The sequence below is a fragment of the Berghia stephanieae genome, chromosome 14, assembly GCF_034508935.2.
Source record: "Berghia stephanieae isolate SIO BIC M18660-M18661 chromosome 14, UCSD_Bste_1.3, whole genome shotgun sequence".
Taxonomy (NCBI): Eukaryota; Metazoa; Mollusca; class Gastropoda; order Nudibranchia; family Aeolidiidae; genus Berghia; species Berghia stephanieae.
The window spans coordinates 9830105-9855073 of NC_088373.1; the positions used below are offsets into that span (position 1 = coordinate 9830105).

Here is a 24969-nt window from a genome sequence, read left to right on the forward strand (position 1 = left end):
TTGACAAGTATGTTTTTTATATTCTTCAAAGATTTGTTAGAAATTGATTGTGTTTATTTTTTTTTCCATCAGCTGGAATAGAAATGGGCACAAACTCCTCAGTGCTGCCACAGATAACACCGTCTCCATTTGGGACGTCCTCTCGTCAGAAAACACCAAAGTATTCCGATTCCCATCCCCTGTCCTCAAGATACAGTGGCACCCCCGCAACAGTAACCAGTTCCTGGTGTGTCCCTTAAAACATGCGGCTGTGCTGATGACGGTTAAAGGAGAACACAAGATGGTGCCACTAGACGATGATGTAAGTATGCTTGGCTATGTGGTCTAGTGGTATGACACTCGACTTTGGATTTGAAGGTCCTGGGTTCAAGTCCCACTCTGGGCGATGCTTAGTTGAGTCCTTGGAAAAGGTTTTTTACTCACATTCTCTCATTGTAATCAGGTATAAAGTGAGTACCTAGCCTATAACGACATTATCTCTGTCGGAATAATCTTCTAATATCGCCTTATAGACGTCATTCGTCTTACATTTTAAGTGTTATTGGCTAGGGACCTCTTGTAAAGCACTTTGAGCACATTTATTGGATAATGCACCATATGAATTCTCTAGTTTTAATAGTAAATCATGATTGCACATTTCCATAGATTCATAGTAAAGTGTTTATTCACAACGCTTCAAATATGTGTGTTTGAGTTAGTCAATGCAGGACAATTGGTCAGAAGAACTATATTTTTTAGTGTGTGAGGTTTACACTACATTTCCTGGGTATTTTGCACTTTATCTGAAGCAATTGTCATGACCACGGCTCGTGATTGCTCGGGGCTTGCGATAGCTCAGATGGTAGAACACACGCTTCACATGCCATGCAGAGGGACTGAAATCGATCCCTGGTAAAGTCAGAAATTTTTTCTGACTGATCTACCCCCCTCCCCCCTTTTAGAAAAAAAAAACAAAAAAAACCAGCTGTGATTCTGTAGCTGGTTCTGTTAGATCTGATGGAAAGGACTTTGCAATAGACTAGCATCCTGGTGAGCATGCAGTTGCTATTGTCCGTTTCACGCTATAGAATTCAGGATAAAAGTGCTCATTGTGTATGGAAAAGAAATATGATACATTTTTCTTCTATCTTGAGGATAGTATGCAATCGTTTCTGTCTTAAGGCTACAGAAACTGAAGTAAACTCAAGCTCCACTGGCCTTTTGGATCTAAAGAATTATTCTTTTTGTTTTGTATTTTGTTTGTATCGTGCAAAAGCTCATTTCCCAGTATTGTCGTAATATAATATATTGGTATATATGCTTTCTTCTTATTCTTTTTAGTCAGACCTAAATATTGTGGCATCCTTTGACAGACGTGGTCGATATATTTATACAGGAAATGCCAAAGGAAGGGTGAGAACCAATGTTTTTTTCTTCATTACTTCATTTCAATCTATAATACTGCTTGCTCCATTGACTGTATGTATGTATGTTATGTATGTATGTATGTTATGTATGTATGTATGTATGTTATGTATGTATGTATGTATGTATGTATGTATGTATGTATGTATGTATGTATGTATGTATGTATGTATGTATGTATGTATGTATGTATGTATGTATGTATGTATGTATGTATGTATGTATGTATGTATGTATGTGTGTATGTATGTTTGAGTTGCATTGTACATTAGTACGACACCTATAAGGTGCTATGTGCTACATCAGCATAAAAGTGTCACGGTCACCGGGAATCCACATATCGGGACCAAGCACGTCTATTCCTAGCTAGAGTCACAACTTCGTCAATGGGCATAGTATCCAGCCTATGCTCCATTGACTGAATTATGTGAAAACTTAAGCCAGTTGTTCTGCTGTCCATTGTGCACCAATTTGACATTAACTTTTATTCCGTTGGTACTCATGAATATGCATAACCTTCCCCGAAGAAGACCGGTTTCCCATGATTCTTCACTTTTTACCAGTCATGATCTATTGCACAACCTTTTTTCTAAGATAAACTAAAATTTAAATCTGTTTAATCTCGATATTATTGTGTAATCAGTGGATAATATTATTAATGTTGTGAAGTTTTGTAATCTTATTTTTGAAATCAGGTTGTATTTTATTTAATATTATTCGCCCCTTTTACTGGTTTGAACGATTAGATTTTAAAAACCTCGTGAAACATAAACATCTCTCGACATTGACTTTTTATCTTCATTAATTTGACACAAACCTATTTCATTCACTTTGACATTAACCTATTTTAATAATTATAATAATAATAATAATAATAATAATATTAATAATAATAATAATAATAATAATAAATAATAATATAATAATAATATAATAATAATAATAATAATAATAATAATAAATAATAATAATAATAATAATATAATAATAATAATAATAATAATATCTTTATTGTCCATGAAGGCAATTTTTCATTTGGTTATGGCATAGACATAATATACACAAGCAGACATGCATGAAACAAAAGTGTGAAACCACACGTACACACATGCACAAACAAACACACACACTTAAATAAAGCTTCATGTAGCCTACCTAAAAGACATATCATCATGATGGCAAACATTAACATATATATATATATATATATATATATATATATATATATATATATATATATATATATATATATATATATATATATATATATATATATATTTTCATCACTCTGATGTTAAATTATTTTCATTACTTTAATAATATTAACTTTTTATTTTCATCACTTTGACACTTTATTTTCCTTTTCCAATTCTCAGATACTTGCCTTCAACGCCAACACCCTTGAAATGGTGGCATCTTTTCGTGTCACCACTGGGGGAATGAATACAACAGCCATCAAATCCCTTGAATTCGCTCGCAGGGGAGAGTAAGTAGGAAGTGCACTGTTGAAATTGCGTTTTAGATTTTATGGTATATTCCTTGATAAATACTTTGCAACTGATTTATGGGTGACAAAAAAACCCCAGTCCTTCAGAGCCCTTAGGTCCATAGAGCCGGAGTTTATCCTGGTTTCTTTAGCTTGAAAAGGACAATAGCAATTGATTGCTACCCTTTGGATAGAATGCTAGTCTATCGCAAAGTTCTTTCTGCCAAATCTAACAGACCCAACTACCTAATCAACGCTGAGTGGGCAGAGGTCAGGAAATAAAATCTCGACTGCATCTGGGATCGATTCAGTCCCTGTGCATGTGAAGCAAGTGCTCTATCAATTGAGCTATCGGGACCCTAAAAATATGGAAGAGATTAGTTCTTAATTTTGATGACAGCAAGTCTAAACAGAACACAAACAAAACATGATTGATGGATGTGATAATTTACAACATGCACAGGTGGTACTCAACTACCCTCTTCCTTATTGTGCGACTATGTGGTCTTGTGGTATGACACTCGCTTTCGGATCAGAAGGTCCTGGGTTCGAGCCTTGCTCGACGCATAGTTGAGTTCTTGGAGAAGGCTCTTTACTCACATTCTCTCACTGTACTCAGGTGTGTGTAAAATGAGTACCTGGCCGTTAACATCGTTATCTCTGTCAGAAAAAATGTATTATCGCCACACAGGCATCATGTCTCGTTCTTTATGTTATGTGTTGCTGTTGGTCAGGGACCCTTTATTAAGCGATTTGAGCACGTTTAATGGATATTGCATTATATAAAAGCCCAACTTTTATGTCATACTAGGGGCTTCCTTTGTAATAATAATAATTAGATCTTGTTTATGATAACACCCCATTCTGTCAAATGCAAAATTTGGCTCGAAGTGTCTGTTTTGGTTCTTGCATTTTCTCATATTCAATCTCTTTATTTATTCTATCAGGTGTTTCCTTGTGAACTCAGCAGACAGAATAATTCGTGTCTATGAGAGTCGAGAAGTTTTAACATGTGGCAAGGATGGGGAACCAGAGCCAATGCAAAAATTGCAAGATTTGGTGAATAAGTGAGTTAGTTGTTTTACATCATTTTTCACTTCATATTTTTATATTATATAACCAATTGGAATTATTTAAAAAAAGAAATAAGCAACATTTCGGCTTTGGTCTTTGTCAGGTGACAATAACGAGATGAAAATGTTAAAAAATTATATTTATATAATTAAATCAAATTATGAAGGAATAAAAAACGGGGAATATTGTATATTTCTGTATTGTTTCACTTTTTGAGCCATTTTTACTCCTTTTATTTTTGTTATATCAATGCATGAGGCATTTTTTATTTGTTTATTTAAAAAAAATTTTTTTTTTTGCCAATTTGAATTCATAACTAAATAGTATAATCTTTTTTCACTGATCAAAACTACATGTTTTTAAAAAATGTTTAAATTATTATTTTTAAAAAAGTTTTGGCCCTCCTTGATTTGTGACGTTTACACTTGTTAAAGTCATTCTGAGTCGGCGGAATTATTGTTAATGACAAACTTCCGTTTAATTTAATCTGGTTTATTATTGTCACTCATTTTTTATAATTTGCATGATAATTTGTTTGTTGGTTTGTTTGTTTTTGTTTTTATTTTCCCAAGGTTTTTTGTTTTTTTGCTCACACAAATCTGGTGAACACAATTTAAAGTCCTGTTTCACAAGTCAATTTTCTTTTATGTTTTTTTTAAGGAGTCTTATCCTGTTTAAAAATAAATTTAGAAAATGAGCTTTTATATAGCGCAATATCCACTAAATGTGCTCAAAGCACTTTACAAGGGGTTCCTGGCTAGCAACAATACTTAACATGTAGGACGGGACATGACGCCTGTTAGGCGATATTATAATTTTTTCAGACAGAGATAATGGCCGAGTACTCATTTTACACCTGAGTACGGTGAGAGAATGTGAGTAAAGAGCCTTTTCTAAGGACTCAAGTATTGCCGAGCGAGGCTCGAACCCAGGACCTTCCGATCTGAAAGCGAGTGTCATACCACAAGACCACATTGCCGCTATTTTAAGGAGTCATATCCTGTTTTACTGGCAGTATGAGTATGAGCTGGTAGGTGTGAGGTTCCTTTCCATAAAATTCTATCCCCCCTATACATCCAAACCTTTTTCCAACCAAGGAGTATCCCAGAATCCATTTGACGTCTTTAGAAAATTATTTAATTTTTTTTTTTCTTCTACCAGAACATTATGGAAACGGTGCTGTTTTTCCGGTGACGGGGAATACATTGTGGCTGGGTCTGCCCGTCAACACGCGTTGTACATTTGGGAAAAGGCAGTGGGGACATTGGTCAAGATATTACACGGAACCAAGGGAGAGCTATTACTAGACGTTGTGGTGGGTGGAGTGCTACTGTTATTGCTAGTATTGATATTATTATTATTGTTATTATTATTATTGTTATTGTTGTTATTATTATTATTATTATTATTATTATTATTATTATTATTATTATTATTATTATTATTATTATTATTATTATTATTATTGTTGTTGTTATTGTTATTATTATTATATATTATTATTATTATATCATCATCATCATCATCATCATCATATCATCATCATCATCATTATTATTATTATTATTATTATATTATTATTATTATTATTATTATTTATTATTATTATTATTATTATTATTATTATTATTATTATTATTATTTTTATTATTATTGTTGTTGTTATTGTTTTTGTTATTATTATTATTATTATATTATTATTATTATTATTATTATTATTATTATCATCATCATCATCATCATCATCATCATCATCATCATCATCATCATCATCATCATCATCATCATCATCATCATCATCATCATCATCATCATCATCATCATCATCATCATTATTATTATTATTATTATTATTATTATTATTATTATTATTATTATTATTATCATTATTACTATTATTATTATTATTATTATTATTATTATTATTATTATTATTATTATTATTATTATTATTATTTTTATTATTATTGTTGTTGTTATTGTTATTGTTATTATTATTATTATTATATTATTATTATTATTATATATTATTATTTTTATTATTATTATTATTATTATTATTATTATTATTATTATTATTATTATTATTATTATTATTATTATTATTATTACCATTATTGTTGTTGTTGTTATCGTCATTGAAGTCTCTCATTTCATTTTTTTTACATAGTTTTTTATTTCTTTCTCCAGTGGCATCCAGTACGACCCATCATAGTATCTATATCCAGTGGTTTGGTCTCAATATGGGCTCAAAATCAAGTGGTAAGCAACTTTTTTTAATTTTCTCTATTGATCTTTGCAAGTACAGATTATAAAGTCAACTCTCTCATTTAGTTAACTTCTGCTTTAAGTCAACACCTCTTGTTGGTGATTGGGTAGCTGGGTTAATTAGATCTGGTGGAAAGTACTTTGTGTTAAACTAGCATCCTGTCTAAAGCGTTGCCAGCAACTATCTGTTTATTTCTATGGAAACAACTATAAACTCCAGCTTATTTCGGCACTGAAAGACAACTCACATATTTTGTTATCTTCTAATTCTGGTGTTGACCGGATGCAATTTTGCCGTCAAACCATTTTATTGCTTTACACATGAGCAATGAAGTGAAAAAAAAAAAGTGTCAGAAGACAGTAGAGAATAAAAATTGGATGGCGATGAGGATTTTAACTAACGAGTGACTGATTCGGCAACTCCACCAGGCCATGAGAGGGACACTCTTACAATTAATGCCATCCACCTTTCCGGGCCGTTGGTTCGAATCCTCATTTCCGCAAAGTTTTTATTCTTTATTGTCTTTTGGATTTTTTCTACTCGCAGCATTTCTTGTTGTTATCAACATAAGTGCCTGCTCCCTCATTTTTCTAAATTTACAGATGAGACTTTTCACCGATTGTCAAGGTATTTTTTTTTTTTTTTAAATTTATTTATATTATTATTATTATTATTATTATTATTATTATTATTATTATTATTATTATTATTATTATTATTATTATTTTATTATTATTATTATTATTATTATTATTATTATTATTATTATTATTTTATTATTATTTTTATTATTATTATTATTATTTTGGTTCTCCTCAGGAAAACTGGAGTGCATTTGCCCCAGATTTCAAAGAGTTAGATGAGAATGTGGAATATGAGGAGAGAGAATCTGAGTTTGATCTAGAGGATGAGGACAAAGAGAAAGAGGAAAGCAAAGGTTTGACATACCATTCATCTACCTATTACTATTCTCTGCTTGAGTCGTTTCTCTTTGTCTTACTCTCTGTATTGGAGGTGAGGTGACTTTGTGTTGTCCTGGCCCCCTGTCTGAGGTCCTGGGCTGAGAGGGAACCAGTCAAATGTATCTTATTTAAATAGTTTTGTGATATGATATTTTTTTCCTTATAGATTATCTCTCTGTTGTGTACTTTTAGTTTTGTTTTGTTTGCATTTTTTATTCACACATTTAAGTGTGTTCCTTTGAGTGTGATCTCAAACTAATTACATTGATAATATGCTCTAGTAATTTACTTCTGTTCCATATCTGAACCAGTCCCAGAAGGGTTTTGAGCCCGAAACGTACTGTGTTTGGTATTTTGATCTTTTTTGAAGCTGTTACATTCGTTTTTGTTTATTACTTTTTACAGTCCACAGCTTCTAGCAGCTTAGTATCACTTTGAACTTTCCATTGCAGAGCAAGTGGAAGAAGATGTGGAAGTGGATGTCGACACGATAGAACCAATTCAGGCTTTTGTCAGCAGGTGAGAGGGGTATTTGTGTTATACAATGCAGCAGAAATGTGCTATACACGCCTAAATACGTCTTTACATGTAAACTTATTTCTTGAAATCCTGTTGTATTGTGTCTTTATTTAGTATTATTCATCCCTTTTAACCGGTTTGAACGGTTAAATTTTAAAAACCTTGTGAAACATAAACATCTCTTGACATTGACTTTTTATCTTCATTAATGACACAAACCTATTTCATTTTCTTTGACATTAACCTATTTTTAACCGATTATATTAATAAAAATTATCTTATATTATCCATCTTTTTGTAATTCTATATTATTCCTTGCTGCAATCAACATGGAGGGAATTTTACAAAATACAGAAAAGAAAAAAATTGTTTCTGAATAAACTGAACCACGATAGTCTCACAACAAACTCCAAACGGCCAATATTTTTCAACTGTTCAAAATTATATGTAGATCAGATCCAAAGATTTTCAAAGTTGAGCCTCAAATTGTTTTCCTTGTTTTTTTTTTTTTTTATCATTTGTTTTTTGTTTTTTTTTGTTTTTTAAATATTTTTCTCATTTCCATTTATATCAGTGAATTTCTTCCAGCTAATCTATCAATTCTGTTGGAGGTTTCTTTTCTGTATTCTCTAAATCTGATTGTGACTTAGTTTTTTATTCATCCTGATATCCCTTTGAAATTAGTATTAATTTATTGGGGTTTGTTTTTGTAAGGGTTGGGGGGGGGGGGTGTTTTTATCTATGTTTTTCCTTTCTATTATTTTTTTTATCTTTTGATATCCGCAGTGGTGATGAGGAGATGAAAAAAATGGTATTAATTTATTGGGGTTTTTTTTTTTTGATGGGGGGGGGGGTGTTTTTATCTATTTTTTTCCTTTTCTTTTCTATTCTGTTTGTTTTTATTTTTTGATATCCGCAGTGATGAGGAGGAGGAAGATTCCAATGCACTGCTATTCCTACCTGTGTCACCAGAGGTAGAGGATCCCGAGGACAGTATGCAGACAGACAATGTGAGTCGGTGGATTGGTTTGATTTTTTTTGCTATTTATTATACATACATATATGCATTATAATATATTGACCTGTGGCTTATGATTCATTATATGTGGCCGTTCATCTAAAAAAAAAAAAGGGGCTATGTCAGAGTTGACCTCCCGATGTCCCAGGTTTCAGAGTTTTTGCCAAGAATAATAATAATAGATATGGCTGCACAGTCTCTATGGACGCTTGCCGTGAATGTGTGCGTCACTTCGAGTTTGTCAGTCTGTTTCTATTATTTACCAAGAATAAATCGATCAATATTTGAAGGCCGAGTTTTCTGGCCAATTTTTTTAATATATGTTTTTCTAAGGAGAAACTAACTAAGTCAGTTATCTAGGAATATACGAAAGCTGTTCTATTCACTCATATTAACCCTGGTAGAGTTTTCATCGTCAACCCTTAGTATTTGTTGTCACTTTTATTTGCTTGATTATGGTAGGCATGGAAATGTGTATTCTCTTCTTTTTTTTTATTTAATCCTTTTTATTTATATTATTATTATTATAATTATTTTAATGAGAGACACCAGTGCCAGTACGGAATTACAGGTCCCAATTTTTTTCATGATTTATTCATATGATTTTCAAAACGATATTTATTAAAAAGAATAAACAAGAATGCACTCTATAAAAAAACCCATGAAAATGGATAGATCATTGTGATTATAACAACGTTCCTACATTTACATTCTCAAACACATTTTTTCGGTTACTATAATAAAACAGAAACATTTTTAATCATGCCTTTCCATGCGGGCATTGTTAGATGCCATCGTCCAGGGATTTCATGAAAGAATAAATATATAACTCATCAACAAACGTTTGATGTCAAGAGGAATCACCCGTTTGTTGCTCAGAGTAAGCAAATTGAGGTTTTAATAATCTTGCCCAATGAATGAGACGAAAAAAGCTCTTGAAATGAGGCTCGAACTTGAGACCTTCTGGGTTGCAGTGCAATGCCTTAACCACTCAGCCACCTGACAACTCATTCGTTGGTAGAAAACGAGGTACTGATGTCTCTCAAATTCAACCGCTTTCATTTCATTTCATGTGTAAATTTGTACATTGGAACTTTTTATTTATTAATAAATCCAAACAAAATGAACTTTGAACCCTGGCTGCTATAAACTTATCAAAACAACTACATCACTAGATCCCCGTGTGGTGTCCGGGGTCCCTCAACTGAGAGGGTCAAGAATAGCCCAACGCCAAGCCAGCGTGTCGTAAAAGGCGACTAATGGTGTGTGATTCCCCCATCTTTGAGTCACCTGGTCCTCCAGGTTGGGGGTTGGCAAAGGGTTAACACCCCTTTCCGTTAAACTCAAACCGTTACAGAAACACAGACAGACAAACCAAATCCTTTTTTTAGCTTGGGCGACCGAAGAGTTTCTGGAATTACAGAATTTATGAAGGACAACAGACAAAGCCGAAAGGACTCTGCTGACCCGATGACGTCTTCGCCAAACAAGCAGCTTCGAATTGCGTCGTGGAACGTTCGCACCATGTATGAAGCAGGAAAAAGCTCTCAAGTTGTGACTGAGATGAGAAGATACAGGCTGCATATACTTGGAGTAAGCGAAACCCACTGGATACAATCCGGACAGAAACACCTCAAGTCTGGGGAGAAGATTTTATATTCAGGGAGAGGGGACGGGATTCATACACAGGGAGTAGGAATAATTCTAAGCAAGTTTGCCCAGAAGTCACTGAGAGGATGGGAACAATGCGGAGAAAGGATCATCATGGCGTCCTTTACAACACGGAGTAAGAAGATCAGCATGAACATTGTACAGATCTATGCCCCAACAAATGATGCAACAGATGAGGACAAAGATACATTTTATGGTCTGCTACAACAAGTCATTGACAAGTTGCCAAGGAAAGACATCAACATATTGATGGGAGATGCTAATGCAAAAGTGGGACAGGATAACGTAGGCTATGAAGGTATCATGGGACGTCATGGCATGGGAGAAATGAATGATAATGGTGAGAGATTTGCAAATTTCTGTGCATTCAACAGTTTGGTGATTGGAGGATCAGTGTTCCCCCATAAGAGGATCCACAAAGCAACTTGGGTCTCACCAGATGGTGTGACAGAGAATCAGATTGATCATTTTTGTATCTCTCGTAGATTCAGACGTTCATTGGAAGATGTGACAGTACGGAGAGGGGCAGATGTTGGATCAGACCACCACCTGCTATTGGCAAAGCTTAAGCTCCGACTCAGAAAACACGGGGCCAGATCACATACAAGAAGAAAATTCGAGGTGAATGCACTTGATGGGGAAAAGAATGAGGAATTCAAACTACAATTGAGTAATAGATTCCAACCTCTTACTGAGCTCGAGGAGGACATAGATGTAGAGTCACATTGGGCAAAGATCAAGGAAGTTTACATAACAACTTGCCACGAGGTATTGGGGGTAAAGAAATCGGAACATAAAGAATGGATAAGTCCAACCACCTTGGACCTTATTGAAAAGAGGAGAACAAGGAAGGAACAAGTGAATGCAAGCCGAACAAGGGCTTCAAGACTGGATGCACAAGAGCAGTATCGAGCCATAGCTAAGGAAGTCAAAAGATCTGTGAAGAAAGACAAGGAAGCATTCATGAACAGACTTGCAGAGAAAGCAGAAGCAGCAGCGACTGGAGGACACATGAGGATCCTTTATCAAACTACCAAGACACTTGCTGGAAAATATGGGAAACCAGAGGTACCAGTCAAAGACAAAGATGGGAAAACTATTTTTGGAAAAGAGGCTCAATCTGAACGATGGAGGGAACATTTCAACTGCCTTCTGAACAGACCACCACCAGACAACCAGCCAGAAATTTTGCCTGCAAGGAATGAGCTACCAATTAGCTGTGATCCACCATCGATAGCAGAGATTGTGGGTGCCATTAACAAGATGAAAAGGGGGAAAGCTGCTGGACCAGACCAGATTCCACCGGAGGCTCTAAAAGTTGATGCGGAAAGAAATGCTGAGGCCCTGCACCCACTATTTGAGAGAATCTGGAATGACGGGATATTCCCAAAGGATTGGAAGGAAGGACATCTTATCAAGCTTCCAAAGAAAGGGGACCTCAGTAATTGTAATAATTATCGAGGCATCACTCTTCTTTCTATCCCAGGAAAGGTTTTCAACCGTATTATTTTAGAGAGAATTAAGAATGCAACAGATGCTAAACTGCGGGACGAACAGGCAGGTTTTCGGAAAAAACCGTTCAACCACCGACCAGATTGCCTCTCTGCGAGTCATAGTGGAACAGTCTATAGAATGGAACTCTCCTCTTATTGTCAACTTTCTGGATTACGAGAAGGCTTTCGACAGTATTGACAGAGCAACATTGTGGAAAATTCTGGCACATTATGGACTCCCTGAAAAGATAGTAAACCTCATTAAGGAAATGTATGAAGGATCAAGTTGCAGGGTTGTACATGAAGATCAGCTGACTGACAGCTTTGAAATTAAGACTGGTGTCAAGCAGGGATGCTTGCTCTCTCCATTCCTGTTCATCCTTGCCATTGATTGGCTAATGAAGGAAACCTCCAAAGGGAGAAGAAATGGGATACAGTGGACCCCCTGGACACAGTTGGATGATCTGGATTTTGCAGATGATCTGGCTCTTTTGTCCCACACCCAGGACCAGATGCAAGCAAAAACCACAATTATAAACAGCCTCTCGGAATCAATTGGTCTAAGAATACACCCTGCAAAGTCAAAGGTCTTGAGGATAGGTACGCGTCAAAGGGAGCAGATCAAAGTAAAAGATCAGGAACTCGAAGATATAGACACTTTCTGCTATCTCGGAAGTATAATTGACAAGGATGGAGGCACGGAAGCAGAGGTGAAAGCACGAATAGGAAAGGCACAGGCTGCATTCACATCTTTGAACAGAGTTTGGAGAACTAAAGATATCTCCCTTCAACTAAAGCTAAGACTTTTCAACTCAAACGTGAAGTCTGTCCTACTGTATGGATGTGAAACTTGGAACGCATCACAGGCATGTATAAGGAGGGTACAGATTTTTGTAAACAGGTGCATGCGTAAGCTACTCAGAATAAAATGGATGGATAGAATAAAAAATGAAGAAGTATGGAAAAGAACACAGCAGAAACCAGTAGGAGAGGATATAGGAAGAAGACGATGGAGGTGGATTGGACACACGCTTAGAAAGAATGACTCAACTATAACAAAGAAAGTATTGGACTGGAACCCTCAGGGCAGAAGATCAAGGGGAAGGCCACGAGGAACATGGAGAAGAATTAAAGAAGCTGATATACAGAGAAGTGGTAAGACCTGGAATGAGATAAAAAAGTTGGCTCAGGATAGAGAAGGATGGAAACTGTTTGTCTGTGGCCTATACCCTGACCCAGGGTGAAAAAGGCAATGATGATGATGATGACATCACTAGAGACATTTTATTCAATATAAACAAATTTAATCTCAATCTGCATGAATAAGTCCAAAAAGTTAAACGGTGACAGCGTAAAGGGGAGCATGTTTTCACGGAAGACTGCTGCCTCGCTCGGTTGGGAGCGTGATGTTCGTCAGGTCACACCGAACCGTCAGCCAGTTACTAGGTGAAATAAATTTAACAAATGTGACAAAACCAAAATTGGGACATGGAATGTCAGGACCTGTGCCCAAAAAGGAAAACTAAACAACATTCTAAAAGAAATGAAACGGCTCCAAATAAATATTCTTGGCCTGGCAGAGATGAGATGGAAAGAGCAGGGAACCATGTCAAAACAAGAAAACAACATGACATATAAGATCATATGGAGTGGTGGAACCTCTTTCCAAAAAGGAGTAGGGATGATCTTAGACCAAAAATCAACCAAATTTTACAAAGGGCACGTAGCAATCTCAGACAGAGTTTTGCTGGTTAAGCTAAGAGGACCTGTAGTTGACACCAATATTATTCAAGTTTATGCACCAACAGAAGAGGCGACAGATGCAGATATGACAGAGTTTTACCATTCACTATACAAAGCAAAACGAATGTGTAAATCACAAGAAGTCCTTATGGTAATGGGGGACCTAAATGCTAAGATTGGCAGAGGCAGAGATGGTGACATAATCGGACCACATGGACTCGGAGACAGAAATGAACGAGGAAACATCTGGGCAGATTGGTGTAGAACAAATAAATTAATGATTTCAAACACCTGGTTTCAACAACACCCAAGAAGAACCTGGACATGGCAATCACCAGGGGACAGAGCAAGGAACCAGATAGACTTTATAGCAGTATCATCAAGATTCAGAAATGGCATATTAAATTGCAAAACCTACCCAGGCGCCGATGTAGACAGTGACCATGTCCCAGTTGTTTGTACAGTAAGGATAAAGTTTAAAGCTATTCAGAGAACAGCTGGTAGAATAAAGAGGGATTACAGGTTATGCAAAGACAATGGCATACAAACAAAAATGAGAGAAGAATTTGAAAATGCACTCATGATACAAAGCCAAAGTGAACCTGATAACGAAAAATGTGAAAAACAATTTGATATATTCCAAAAGTGTGTCAAAGCAACTACAGAAAAGCATTTACCAATAGCTCAAACAAACGCAAAAAGGAATGGATGACAAATGAAATTCTAAACCTATTTGAAGAAAGACGAAAATGCAACAGAGGGTCTGCAGAATACCAAACATTGAACAACCACATTAAATCCAAATGCATCGAGGCACACGAGAACTATCTAGACTGGAAATGCTGCGAAATCGAAAGAGAATACAAACCCAACCCCCAACAAGCTCACCAAAGAATAAAAGAACTATCAGGGAAAAGGAAAAGCAAAGCAGCAGGAAGTTGTATCCAAAACAAACAAGGGGAACTGCTATTTGAAGAACAACATATAGAAGCCGATGGGTAGAATACATAGGCGAACTGTACAATGATCCAAATAGAAATGAACCACCACTGAAATTCAAAGAACCATTAAGCGGACCAAACATCACCAAAAGTGAAATTGAACATGCCATGGAACGAATGAAGGATGGTAAAGCAACAGGCCCTGATGAAATATCTGTAGAGGTATTAAAAAGCCTAGGAGATCTAGCAATTGATGAACTTCACATATTATTCAACAATATATACAATACTGGGAAAATTCCAGAAGATCTCTGTAACTCTATTTTCATAGCAATACCAAAGAAAGCAGTGCAGTCAGATGCGAAAATTTTAGAACTATAAGTTTAATAAGTCACATCAACAAAATACTGTTGCGTATAATTATCAACAGGCTAAGGAATAAGATTAACCCCGAAATCGCAGAAGAACAATATGGATTCCAACCTGACAGAGGGACAAGGAACGCAATATACCTCCTCCGTGTTTTAAGTGAAAGAGCTATACAGGTTCAGACCCCACTATACCTCTGTTTTGTCGACTACAAAAAAGCTTTTGATAGAGTACGCCACGAAGAAATACTAAAACAACTGCACTCCATTGGCGCTGATGAGAAAGACCTCAGACTCATGCAAACATTATACTACACCCAGCAGGCATCTATCAAAATCGGAAACTCTACAGGAAATTCCATTCCTATTAAGAAAGGAGTCCGTCAAGGGTGTGTTGCCTCACCAGATCTGTTTAATCTATACCAAGAAACAATCATGAGGGGCATAAATAATATGGAGGGAATAAAAGTAGGAGGTCACAACATAAATAATATAAGATACCAGACGATACGGTACTCATTGCAACATCAGAAATCCAACTTCAAAAGATTGTTGACAAAGTGGTAGTAGATAGTGAAGCCAAGGGAATGGAAGTGAATATCACCAAAACAGAATGCATGGTAATACAGAAAAACCCCGAAAACAACAACACCTGCAATATAACGATTCACGGCGAGCAGCTTACCAACGTAGAAAGTTTTAAATACCTAGGTTCAATAGTGACAACAGATGGAAGATGTAACCGAGACATACGAGCAAGAATAACTCAAGCCAAACAGGCCTTCATGGACCTGGGAAACATTTTGAAAAACAAACAGATGTCGTTCGGGATTAGATTCCGAGTCTTGAAGTGCTACGTGTGGCCAATCTTGTTCTACGGATGCGAAAGCTGGACTACAAATGCAGAAACACAAAAGAACATTGAAGCTTTTGAAATGTGGTGCTTGAGAAGGATGCAGAGAATATCGTATACCGCACACAAAACGAACGAAGAAGTGCTAAAACAAACATACCAACAAAGGAAACTAATGCCCTTAATAGTGGATCGACAACTATCCTTTTTCGGACACATAGTAAGGAAAGATAAGAATGAATACCTGGCAAGTTGTGGAAAAATACCTGGTAAACGCGCCCGGGGGAGACAAAGAAAAACACTCATAGACCAACTGAAGGGCTTCACCAACCTAACAATCCAAGAGCTGTTTGAAAAAGCAAGAGACAGGGAGGAATGGAGAGAGATAATTCATGCAGTATCCGAAGCCTGGACCAGGCATGGAACCTAGAAGAAGAAGAAGAAGAATCTCAATCTGAACATTCAGTTGTTTTATTTATTTATTTATTTTTTTCAATGAGGTATGGAAACATTTGCGTACAGTTTTAGTCTCGAGACGTCATGAATTTGCTGTGTTAAGGGGCGGTTTGGGTCTTTTCTAAAAAAAAATTAATTACCTATATTGGGCGGTTTTAATCATTCTGTATCGTCAATATAGGTTAAAACACAACATTGATGGTGAAAAATTTTAATTATCTGTGTTGATACCCATTTTGCGATCTAATTTGGGGGTCTGACATCAAAAAATATAACAATCTTGTGGCAAACGTTCCACAAAAACTAATGAAGGAATGACCTCCATATTCTTCCTTCTTGTCAACATTGTACCATAGTGTGTCACCATAGAGAGATTTTACGGCTTTAGCTTATGGAATTTTTATTAGATCATTACAAAGTTGAGAATCAAAATGTTATGACAAAATTGATGTAAAAAATTCAGATTTAGGATTATAAGTTAAAATTCACAAATCTTATCCAAAAAAAATCTCTCTATGCTGACACAATACATTATCTCTGTGATAACTGTGGAAATTTTCAGACAATTTCATTGAATAGATTCTGAGAAACGTTCGACACAGTTTCTCATACCCTTAGAAAAATGACATATTGAGAAAATAGCAAAATGGCTTCCCGTTTTTCACACATTTCTTACTACCTGTACCATTTTCGTCTGTGTATTTCGTGCCTTTATAATCTACTTTAAGAATTTGGACTTCAATTATATTATTTCTAAAATAATAAAATATCATTTTCCACAAAAATCTCAAAATAAAATTTTTGAAGGATTTTCCTAATAATTAGACCCAAACCGCCCCTTAAACAAATGGTTTGTTTATTTTTTTCTTTTACCCAACCAATTTGCTCTTTGTTATTTGACAGCTTGGGTTCAAAGGTCATGACAAACCACATTAGTCCATTAATGTTATTCATTTTGCTATTTGTAGTTATTTCATTTATGATTTCATATATTTTCACTTATACCGTATATTATTTCAATTAATTTTCATTTCTGTATATTATTATATATTTGCATGCATTTCCTTCTTTGCTATTTTATTGTTTTCTTAAAAAAAAAAAAAAACCCAGAAAAAACCCTCACAGGTCGCAATGGCGAGAGTTACGGTAAAATTAAAACCACCAGCACACAAACGCACACATGCACAGACTATATATCCTTCCCCCTTCCCCATATACATATTTCTATACAGGGAGTCACAAAAAATTTGTGTACACATCAAAATAATTGTAAATATGGGGTTTAATTAAATGCAATTATTATTGTAAAATGTAGTTAAAAATGTAGTGAAAAAACCCCCAATAAAATTATACTTATAAATATTTTTACACTTATATACAACTTATAAAATAATTAAATTTTTTTATTCCACGGTTACAATTATTCTTCATATGTATACATTTTTTGCGGGGCACCCTGTATGTGTGTATATATATATATATATTATATATATATTATATATATATATATATATATATATATATATATATATATATATATTATATATATCAATCAATCCCACCCCTCACTTGTTTGGTTTTTATTCTCCCTTTTGATCATTTTTTTGTGTGTGTCATTAGAGTGTTCTTTGTTAAATGATATGGCTTCTTATTCTATCTCTTTCTCTTTCCATTAAGCTTGTAGAATTTCAAAAAAAATTATTAAAGAATAATATAAAGCGAAAAATGTTTATTATTAGTTACAAAAATACAGAACTTCTGAGAGATTAAAAACCACTTTGAATCCGTAGGTGAGACTGCTTGATGAGTTATGATGTGGTTACTGTCGATCTTTGAATTTATTCAAACCTGATCAAACAGTTATTCATCCCATTATTCATCTATAAAAAGTTTATGCGGTGAAAAGGGTTCTGAAGACAATAAATAATAAAACCTTCAGACCTCACAATTCTAAAAGTGATAATACATCCATCAGAAGAAGAATAGAATTATAATCCCCCCCCCCCCCCCCCCCTTCGATTATCTGAACTACAAAAAAAAAAAGAAAAAAAGAACCAACAGTTCCCTTTCTTTCATCCCATCTTTGTTACTCTATCTGCTGGTTTTTTTGTTTGTTTTTTTTTTAAATTGTTTTTTTAAATTGTTAATTAATTAATTAATTATTATTATTTTGTTTTAATAAAAACATTTTCTGTTTTTTGGTGTGTTTTTAAATGTTGACAATTGATTCTCTTTGCTTTTATCACTGTAGTCACAAGTGAAGAGTAATGTTGTTAAGAGATAACTAAATTTTTCTTTTACAACCATAAACATAGGGTCATCAAAAATATAATGAAATAATTTATTTATCTTCATATTATTTGATGTAGCATTTATATCAATTAAAAAGTTGTAACAAGGCTTATATTTAGATTGATTGATAAAGTTTTGAGCATTAATAAAAAAGAATTTGTTAAATTTGCGAGGTGACAAGTAAAAGTTTTAAAATTTTATTTGGCGGTTATAGTCATAATTTATTGTAGATAATTGCTCAGTCATATTTAGATTAAATCAATTCAGTCATTTATACCTTGTTTGACTGACAATAAATGCATATCAACATGAAAAAAAAAAGTCTCAGCTAATTGAATTCTGACTAAGAAATGTTGCTGATAGAAGTTCATATCTGTGATTTGTCAGAAGAGAGTGGATGTTAAATTCTATGCCGATCCAGCTGATCAAATTTGGCAACTTGAGGTTCAAGTTACGAATTCCAAATTTTTCATTCATTTGAATCTCAGAAATTTGTTTTTAGTTGTTTTTTTTTTTTTTTTTTGTTTTTGTTTTTGTTTTTTTTTTTTGTTTAGTTTATAATCTTTAAAAGTATATGTTACTTGTTTTAATGAAGTAATGAAGTATCCGTTTGATTATTCTTTGTGTCTTTGTCTTTTAAGTCATCAGGACCACAGAACCTGAGTTTGTTCCACTTTATCTGATGTTAAATCAGTTCAATTCAATCCTTGAAGTTGCAGCTTCACTTAGCAAAGATAACCGCAACAATAACTATTGCTCTCTACCCTTTAGACTTTAGGTTGAGCACGAGTCTATCACAATTTTTTTCTACCCTCCAGATCAAAATGATACAAATGTGCCAGAAGTTGTGGACTGTAAAAAAATAAAAGTAATAAACAAAAAATGGATATAACAGCTTAAAAAAAAAAAGTTTAAATAATAAAATAAAATTCTTATTTGAAGCTATTAGTAGTAGTAGTAGTAGTAGTAGTAGTAGTAGTAGTAGTAGTAGCAGTAGCAGTAGCAGCAGCAGCAGCAGCAGCAGCAGCAGCAGCAGCAGTAGTAGTAGTAGTAGTAGTAGTAGTAGTAGTAGTAGTAGTAGCGTATGGCTACACCTCCAAATTCATTTAGTCAACCCAGTTTCGAAAGCCTCCCTCCCCCTTAAGGACAGTTTCATGGCAACCTTCAAGTTTAGTAACTGGACAGTGGAGGACGATGTGATCGCTGGTCTGTGGGGCTGCCTGACATTTCAGGCATGTATCACTGTTTCCAAGTTTCCATCTGCACATAATTGATGCAGTTCTGCATGCCATGTCCAGTTAAGATGCGATTTGAGGAAATCCAGTATTTCCTGGTGTTATTGAATGCAGGCACTCTTAGTAGGATCTTTTATGATGTTTCCTCCTCTTGGTGTTTCCCTGTTCCACATTTCTCTCCAGTTTTCCTCCACACTGAAGTCTGCCATTTTTGTTAGGTGGAAAGGTTATATTCATGTTTGTTTATTACTTTCTCCAGATCTGTGTATTAATACCTGTCCATAGAGAGCATATTGCGGGTGGTTGGATGGGAGCATCACCCTTGAATCATATACCTATGATGTTCGCATGGGTGTACGATCCGATAGTGATGTCGTTTCTTCTTCTCTTTACTAGCCTATCCTGCTTCTTTGGTTTGTGATTGTATTTTTGACAGGGGATATTTGTTTTCCTGTAAATCTTCTGCCTGTTTGTTCTTGGTTATTTATAATTTAGCTTATGATATCTTTAGGTTATGATTTTGATTTACATTTGTACTATTTTTGTTAGATTGCTTGTTTTTTTGTTTCAGCGGTCTCTCATATAACCTCAATTGTGTTGGAAGAGACCTAAAGCAACAAACAAACAAAAAAAAAAAAAAAAAATAGAGAGCATATTGATTGTTAATGTGCCTCAAAACTGGCTAAAGAAATTAAGGAGTATGCACCTGTATAAGATAAAGATCTGAACAAGTGTGTATGAAAGGTGCCAGACAAAGCAAGAAAGAAAATTAGAAGTCACTTGGTTTGTCTGGCACCTTTCATACACACTTGTTCAGATCTCATAACTGGCTTAAACTCTTCGACCAACCTTAGGTTGTGTTGTGTGTCCAAGACTGTACGAACTGCTACCATACAGCTGTACATGACCCGCTGAATTGTGATTCTATTTCAGTTTGTTCATTGACATTTGTATCTTATTTTCATAGGGATTCGCTCATGATCCCATAATATATATATATGTATATATATATATATATATATATATATATATATATATATATATATATATATATATATATATATATATATATATATATATATATATATATATATATATATATATACATAAACAGGGTGGCTATTTATACAGATATAACAATTCTTTTTAAATAAGCCAAGAGTGAGTGATATAGCAATTAACAAGAAAAAATTAAATTCATAGAAATGGGTTTTCTTAAAGTTTGTTGGGGTTTTTTTTCCCCAAAAATATACATATTCATACTTTATTTGTTTTGTTTGACGCCTGTGGTGGGATTGACATGTTGTATGAATTACTTGACAATAACATTTCCTTCGATGTGTGCATAACACTGCCATTCATTCTCTGACAAAAGACATTTGTGCCAGTGCATAACATAATCAGTCGGAAGGTGACCATTTTGGATTTGCATTTTTTTTTTTTTTCATTTTCTGAAAGAATATTTTCCCCACAGCAATTTGATATTTATTTGCAGTAAATCGGGTGATTTTTCATGAAGTTATGGTCAGATTCATGGGAAAAGTATCCAGCAACTTTTCTCAAATTTCTTACTTTTTCAACTTGACTAGCTGTAAAAGATATTTAGAAGTGAAATTAAGTTTTGATATTACCCAAAAAGATACAAAAAGGGTTGATTTAATCATTTATGACAGGAACTCATTTTTTATAAAAATTGACCTTCTAACTAATCTAACTATCTCAGTTCAAACGTTTTCATAATCCGACTTATTATGTCATTCACTGTAACATTTATTCATGTTTAAAAATTTGTCTAGAAGACCTTGATTTTACTTTTTCCTTCAATCCATTAAATGACTTACGACGCGTTGTCAAAATATCTCATATAGATATTTCATCGTTATCTTATCTTAAGCTATCATATCAACAAAAAGTCTCCACACAGTGCATAGTAATGAAAGATTTTACACATTATTGTATGTGCTAAAATAATCATGTTTTATAACAAAACCTTTAGTTATTTCTAGTAGTTTAAAAAAAAAAAACTACATACCAAATATGATACATAATATAGATGGGCCTGATCTATCGTCTTTTAGTTATTTGTTACTTAATTCTAGGACATGGTATATGTTTACACATTATTATTTTCTAGACCTCCAAGCTTGAATGTACCTCCCTCCTCCTCCTCCTCCTCCTTCCCCCCACACTATATACCAACACACCAAACTTCCCAACACCCAGCTAGCAGCCCCGTAGATTTATATTAAATTTTTCCAGACCGTCCAATTTATTATTATTATTATTATTATTATTATTATTATTATTATTATTATTATTATTATTATTATTATTATTATTATTATTATTATTATTATTATTATTCTGGGTGGGGATCCTGACCTCCCATAGCGGGCAGGGAGGTACATACTGTGTCTTCTAGCCCCTTATATCTGTTTTCCAACATGCTTTCTGTCTTTGTCTTGGAATGAGATTACTTGGTTTTGTCCTGGCCCTGGCTGGGAGGGAAACAGTCAAATGCATAGTTATTGTTTTGGGAGATGATATTTTTTTCCTTGTAAATCATCTCTCTGTTATGTATTATTATATTTGTTATTTTTAATGTATAATGTAAGCATTTGAGTGTATTCCTCTTTGTTGGATTTTGTGCTTGTGTCCGGATGAGACTTATAGGTGATCTCAAACTAAGTAATTTGGTTGTATGCTCTTGGAATCTACATCTGATTCCTATTTGTTCCTAGTTCCCCTTTGTCTTACTTTCTCTTGGGTGCTTTAATTGTAATTCCAGAACTTTCTACTATCCCATTTTCTTCCTTTTTACTGGCGCTGATATAACCTAAATGTGTTGCAAACGCCGTAAACCCCATAAAAAAAAACAAAAAACATATTATTATTTTTATTATTATTGTTATTATTATTATTATTATTATTATTATTATTATTATTATTATTATTATTATTATTATTATTATTATTATTATTATTATTATTATTATTTTTATTATTATCATCATAATTATTATTTTGCAAGTATTGAAGATTTATTATAACTTATTTCTTTATTCCTTTAGTTAGTAGTTTAACACGAGATTGACTTGATGCAAGTTAGAGCAACTTATATTTTTGTTTTTCTGCCAGCAAACAAAAAAAAAACAACAAACAAACAAGCAAACAAAGAAAACAAAAGCAAAAATTTAATCCATTCTTGTCGGCATTTCCTCGTCTTCGAAATAACAAATTAGGGAGCAGGCATTGGTGTAAGATGGTGTAAGATCCGAAAAAGTCTGTATGAAACAGTACCCGACAAAGCAGAAAAAAAAGAAAGAAAAAAAGAGAAACAACAAAAAATCAGCCTCGAGGCATGTTGATTTTTTTTGTGATGGTTTTCTTCTTGCATTTTTCTGTCTGTTTTGTATGGCGTGTTCCATTCACACTTTTTCAGACCTTTTTTCTTCATTCACTTCTGCACAATTCCCATTTTATAACCGGTTTTGGGTGTATGACTGTAATTTAGCATTACAATCTCTTAGTACTTACTTCTATTGAAACAGTCATTTTAGTTTACCAACCACTCTGTATTAGCTTTATAGTTACTTAGGTGTGTTGTACTGTTATTTAGTTCACCAATCATTCTGTATTAGCTTTATAGTTACTTAGGTGTATTGTACTGTTATTTAGTTTACCAATCACTCTGTATTAGCTTTATAGTTACTTAGGTGTATTGTACTGTTATTTAGTTCACCAATCATTCTGTATTAGCTTTATAGTTACTTAGGTGTATTGTACTGTTATTTAGTTTACCAATCACTCTGTATTAGCTTTATAGTTACTTAGGTGTATTGTACTGTTATTTAGTTTACCAATCACTCTGTATTAGCTTTATAGTTACTTAGGTGTATTGTACTGTTATTTAGTTCACCAATCAGTCTGTATTAGCTTTATAGTTACTTAGGTGTATTGTACTGTTATTTAGTTCACCAATCACTCTGTATTCTTATACTGCATTACAATCACTCGCTTTTTAGAAAATGTTTATTATTACAATTATTTTTAATACAGTGACTCAATTTGCAATCACTTAGCTATATTATACTGTAATTTAGCTTCACATTATTTCACGTTTAGTTGTATTATATTTTAGTATATTTCATTATTTAGCTTTGTAATATAGATAGTTTTTTTCTTATTCTTAAATATTGCATCTTATTTCTTTTTCTCTCCAGAAGATTAAGGCAGTTAAAAACTACAAAAAAGTATGAATGTCAAAAGGAAAGAAAAGAGAGAAAAATAAAAAAATCTTTTTCCTCTTTTTTTTTTGTGTTAATGATTCAAAGAGACTGTTTTGTTATTATTATCAATGGAAGTGCTAGAGATTTTCAACCACTCCTTTAAATATTAAATATTATCATCATTTTTAACTCTCCCAAAAACTTCTCTTAAATAGCAAATTGATGGATGAATAGTAAAGGTCACAAAATTGAATATAACCCGAGATTATTTTGATTTGATTTTTTTTTTTTTTTTAAGAATATTTTTTTTGGAAACAGCACTATAGAGTTCTGTGTTTGAAATGGCAGCAAATACAGAGTGTTCAGAAGAATCTAGACGATAAAACTAAAACTTTTGAAGAAAATTTTCCGAAGGTATAAGTGTAACCGTGCTTACTGTAGTCTAGAAACTGCTTGAGCGAAATGATTTAAACACCCACATTAAATATTTTATTTTTTTCATTGTACTTTGAATCTCTATAAGAAGAAATCCTAGAATTATTTTTTAAAGCTGTTTATTATAAATTGTTCTAATTTTATAGCATACTTCCGTTGATTTTGGCTTCGATGTCCTTTTGACAACAGATATATATATATATATATTTGTGCTTTTTTGTTTCAGATTAGTCTTGTTAGGTTTTGATATATTCATTAAAAATTGCACAGAGCATCCGCTAAGAATATTATCTGCTCTATTTGTTGGGTTTGTTTGTTTTCCTATCTTTTTGTGTTTTGTTTTGTTAACCTTTTCCCCATTTTCAAAGGAATTGAACATTTCATTATTTCTATATTTATTTGTTTATTTATTTATTTATTTATCTATTTATCTATCATGTATTTATTATTATTATTGTTCTTCTTCTTCTTCTTCTTCTTTTTCTTCTTCTTCTTCTTCTTCTTCTTCTTCTTCTTCTTCT

At 33.6% G+C, this 24969-nt stretch overlaps 1 protein-coding gene across 2 annotated transcripts in view; it reads left to right on the forward strand.

Annotated features, from left to right (window-relative positions):
- LOC144959455 (retinoblastoma-binding protein 5 homolog) overlaps positions 1-24969 on the forward strand; it is a 37564-nt gene that overhangs the window by 5856 nt on the left and 6739 nt on the right. Inside the window, exons 4-13 of one of the 2 annotated variants that reach the window (XM_078892049.1) lie at positions 73-301; positions 1321-1392; positions 2781-2890; positions 3838-3957; positions 5126-5279; positions 6155-6226; positions 7053-7170; positions 7648-7714; positions 8634-8724; positions 17368-17403. In XM_078892049.1, the coding sequence (XP_078748175.1) occupies positions 73-301; positions 1321-1392; positions 2781-2890; positions 3838-3957; positions 5126-5279; positions 6155-6226; positions 7053-7170; positions 7648-7714; positions 8634-8724; positions 17368-17403 (1069 nt within the window). The remainder of the gene's footprint in view (positions 1-72; positions 302-1320; positions 1393-2780; positions 2891-3837; positions 3958-5125; positions 5280-6154; positions 6227-7052; positions 7171-7647; positions 7715-8633; positions 8725-17367; positions 17404-24969) is intronic. The other variant, XM_078892050.1, reaches the window with a different exon arrangement.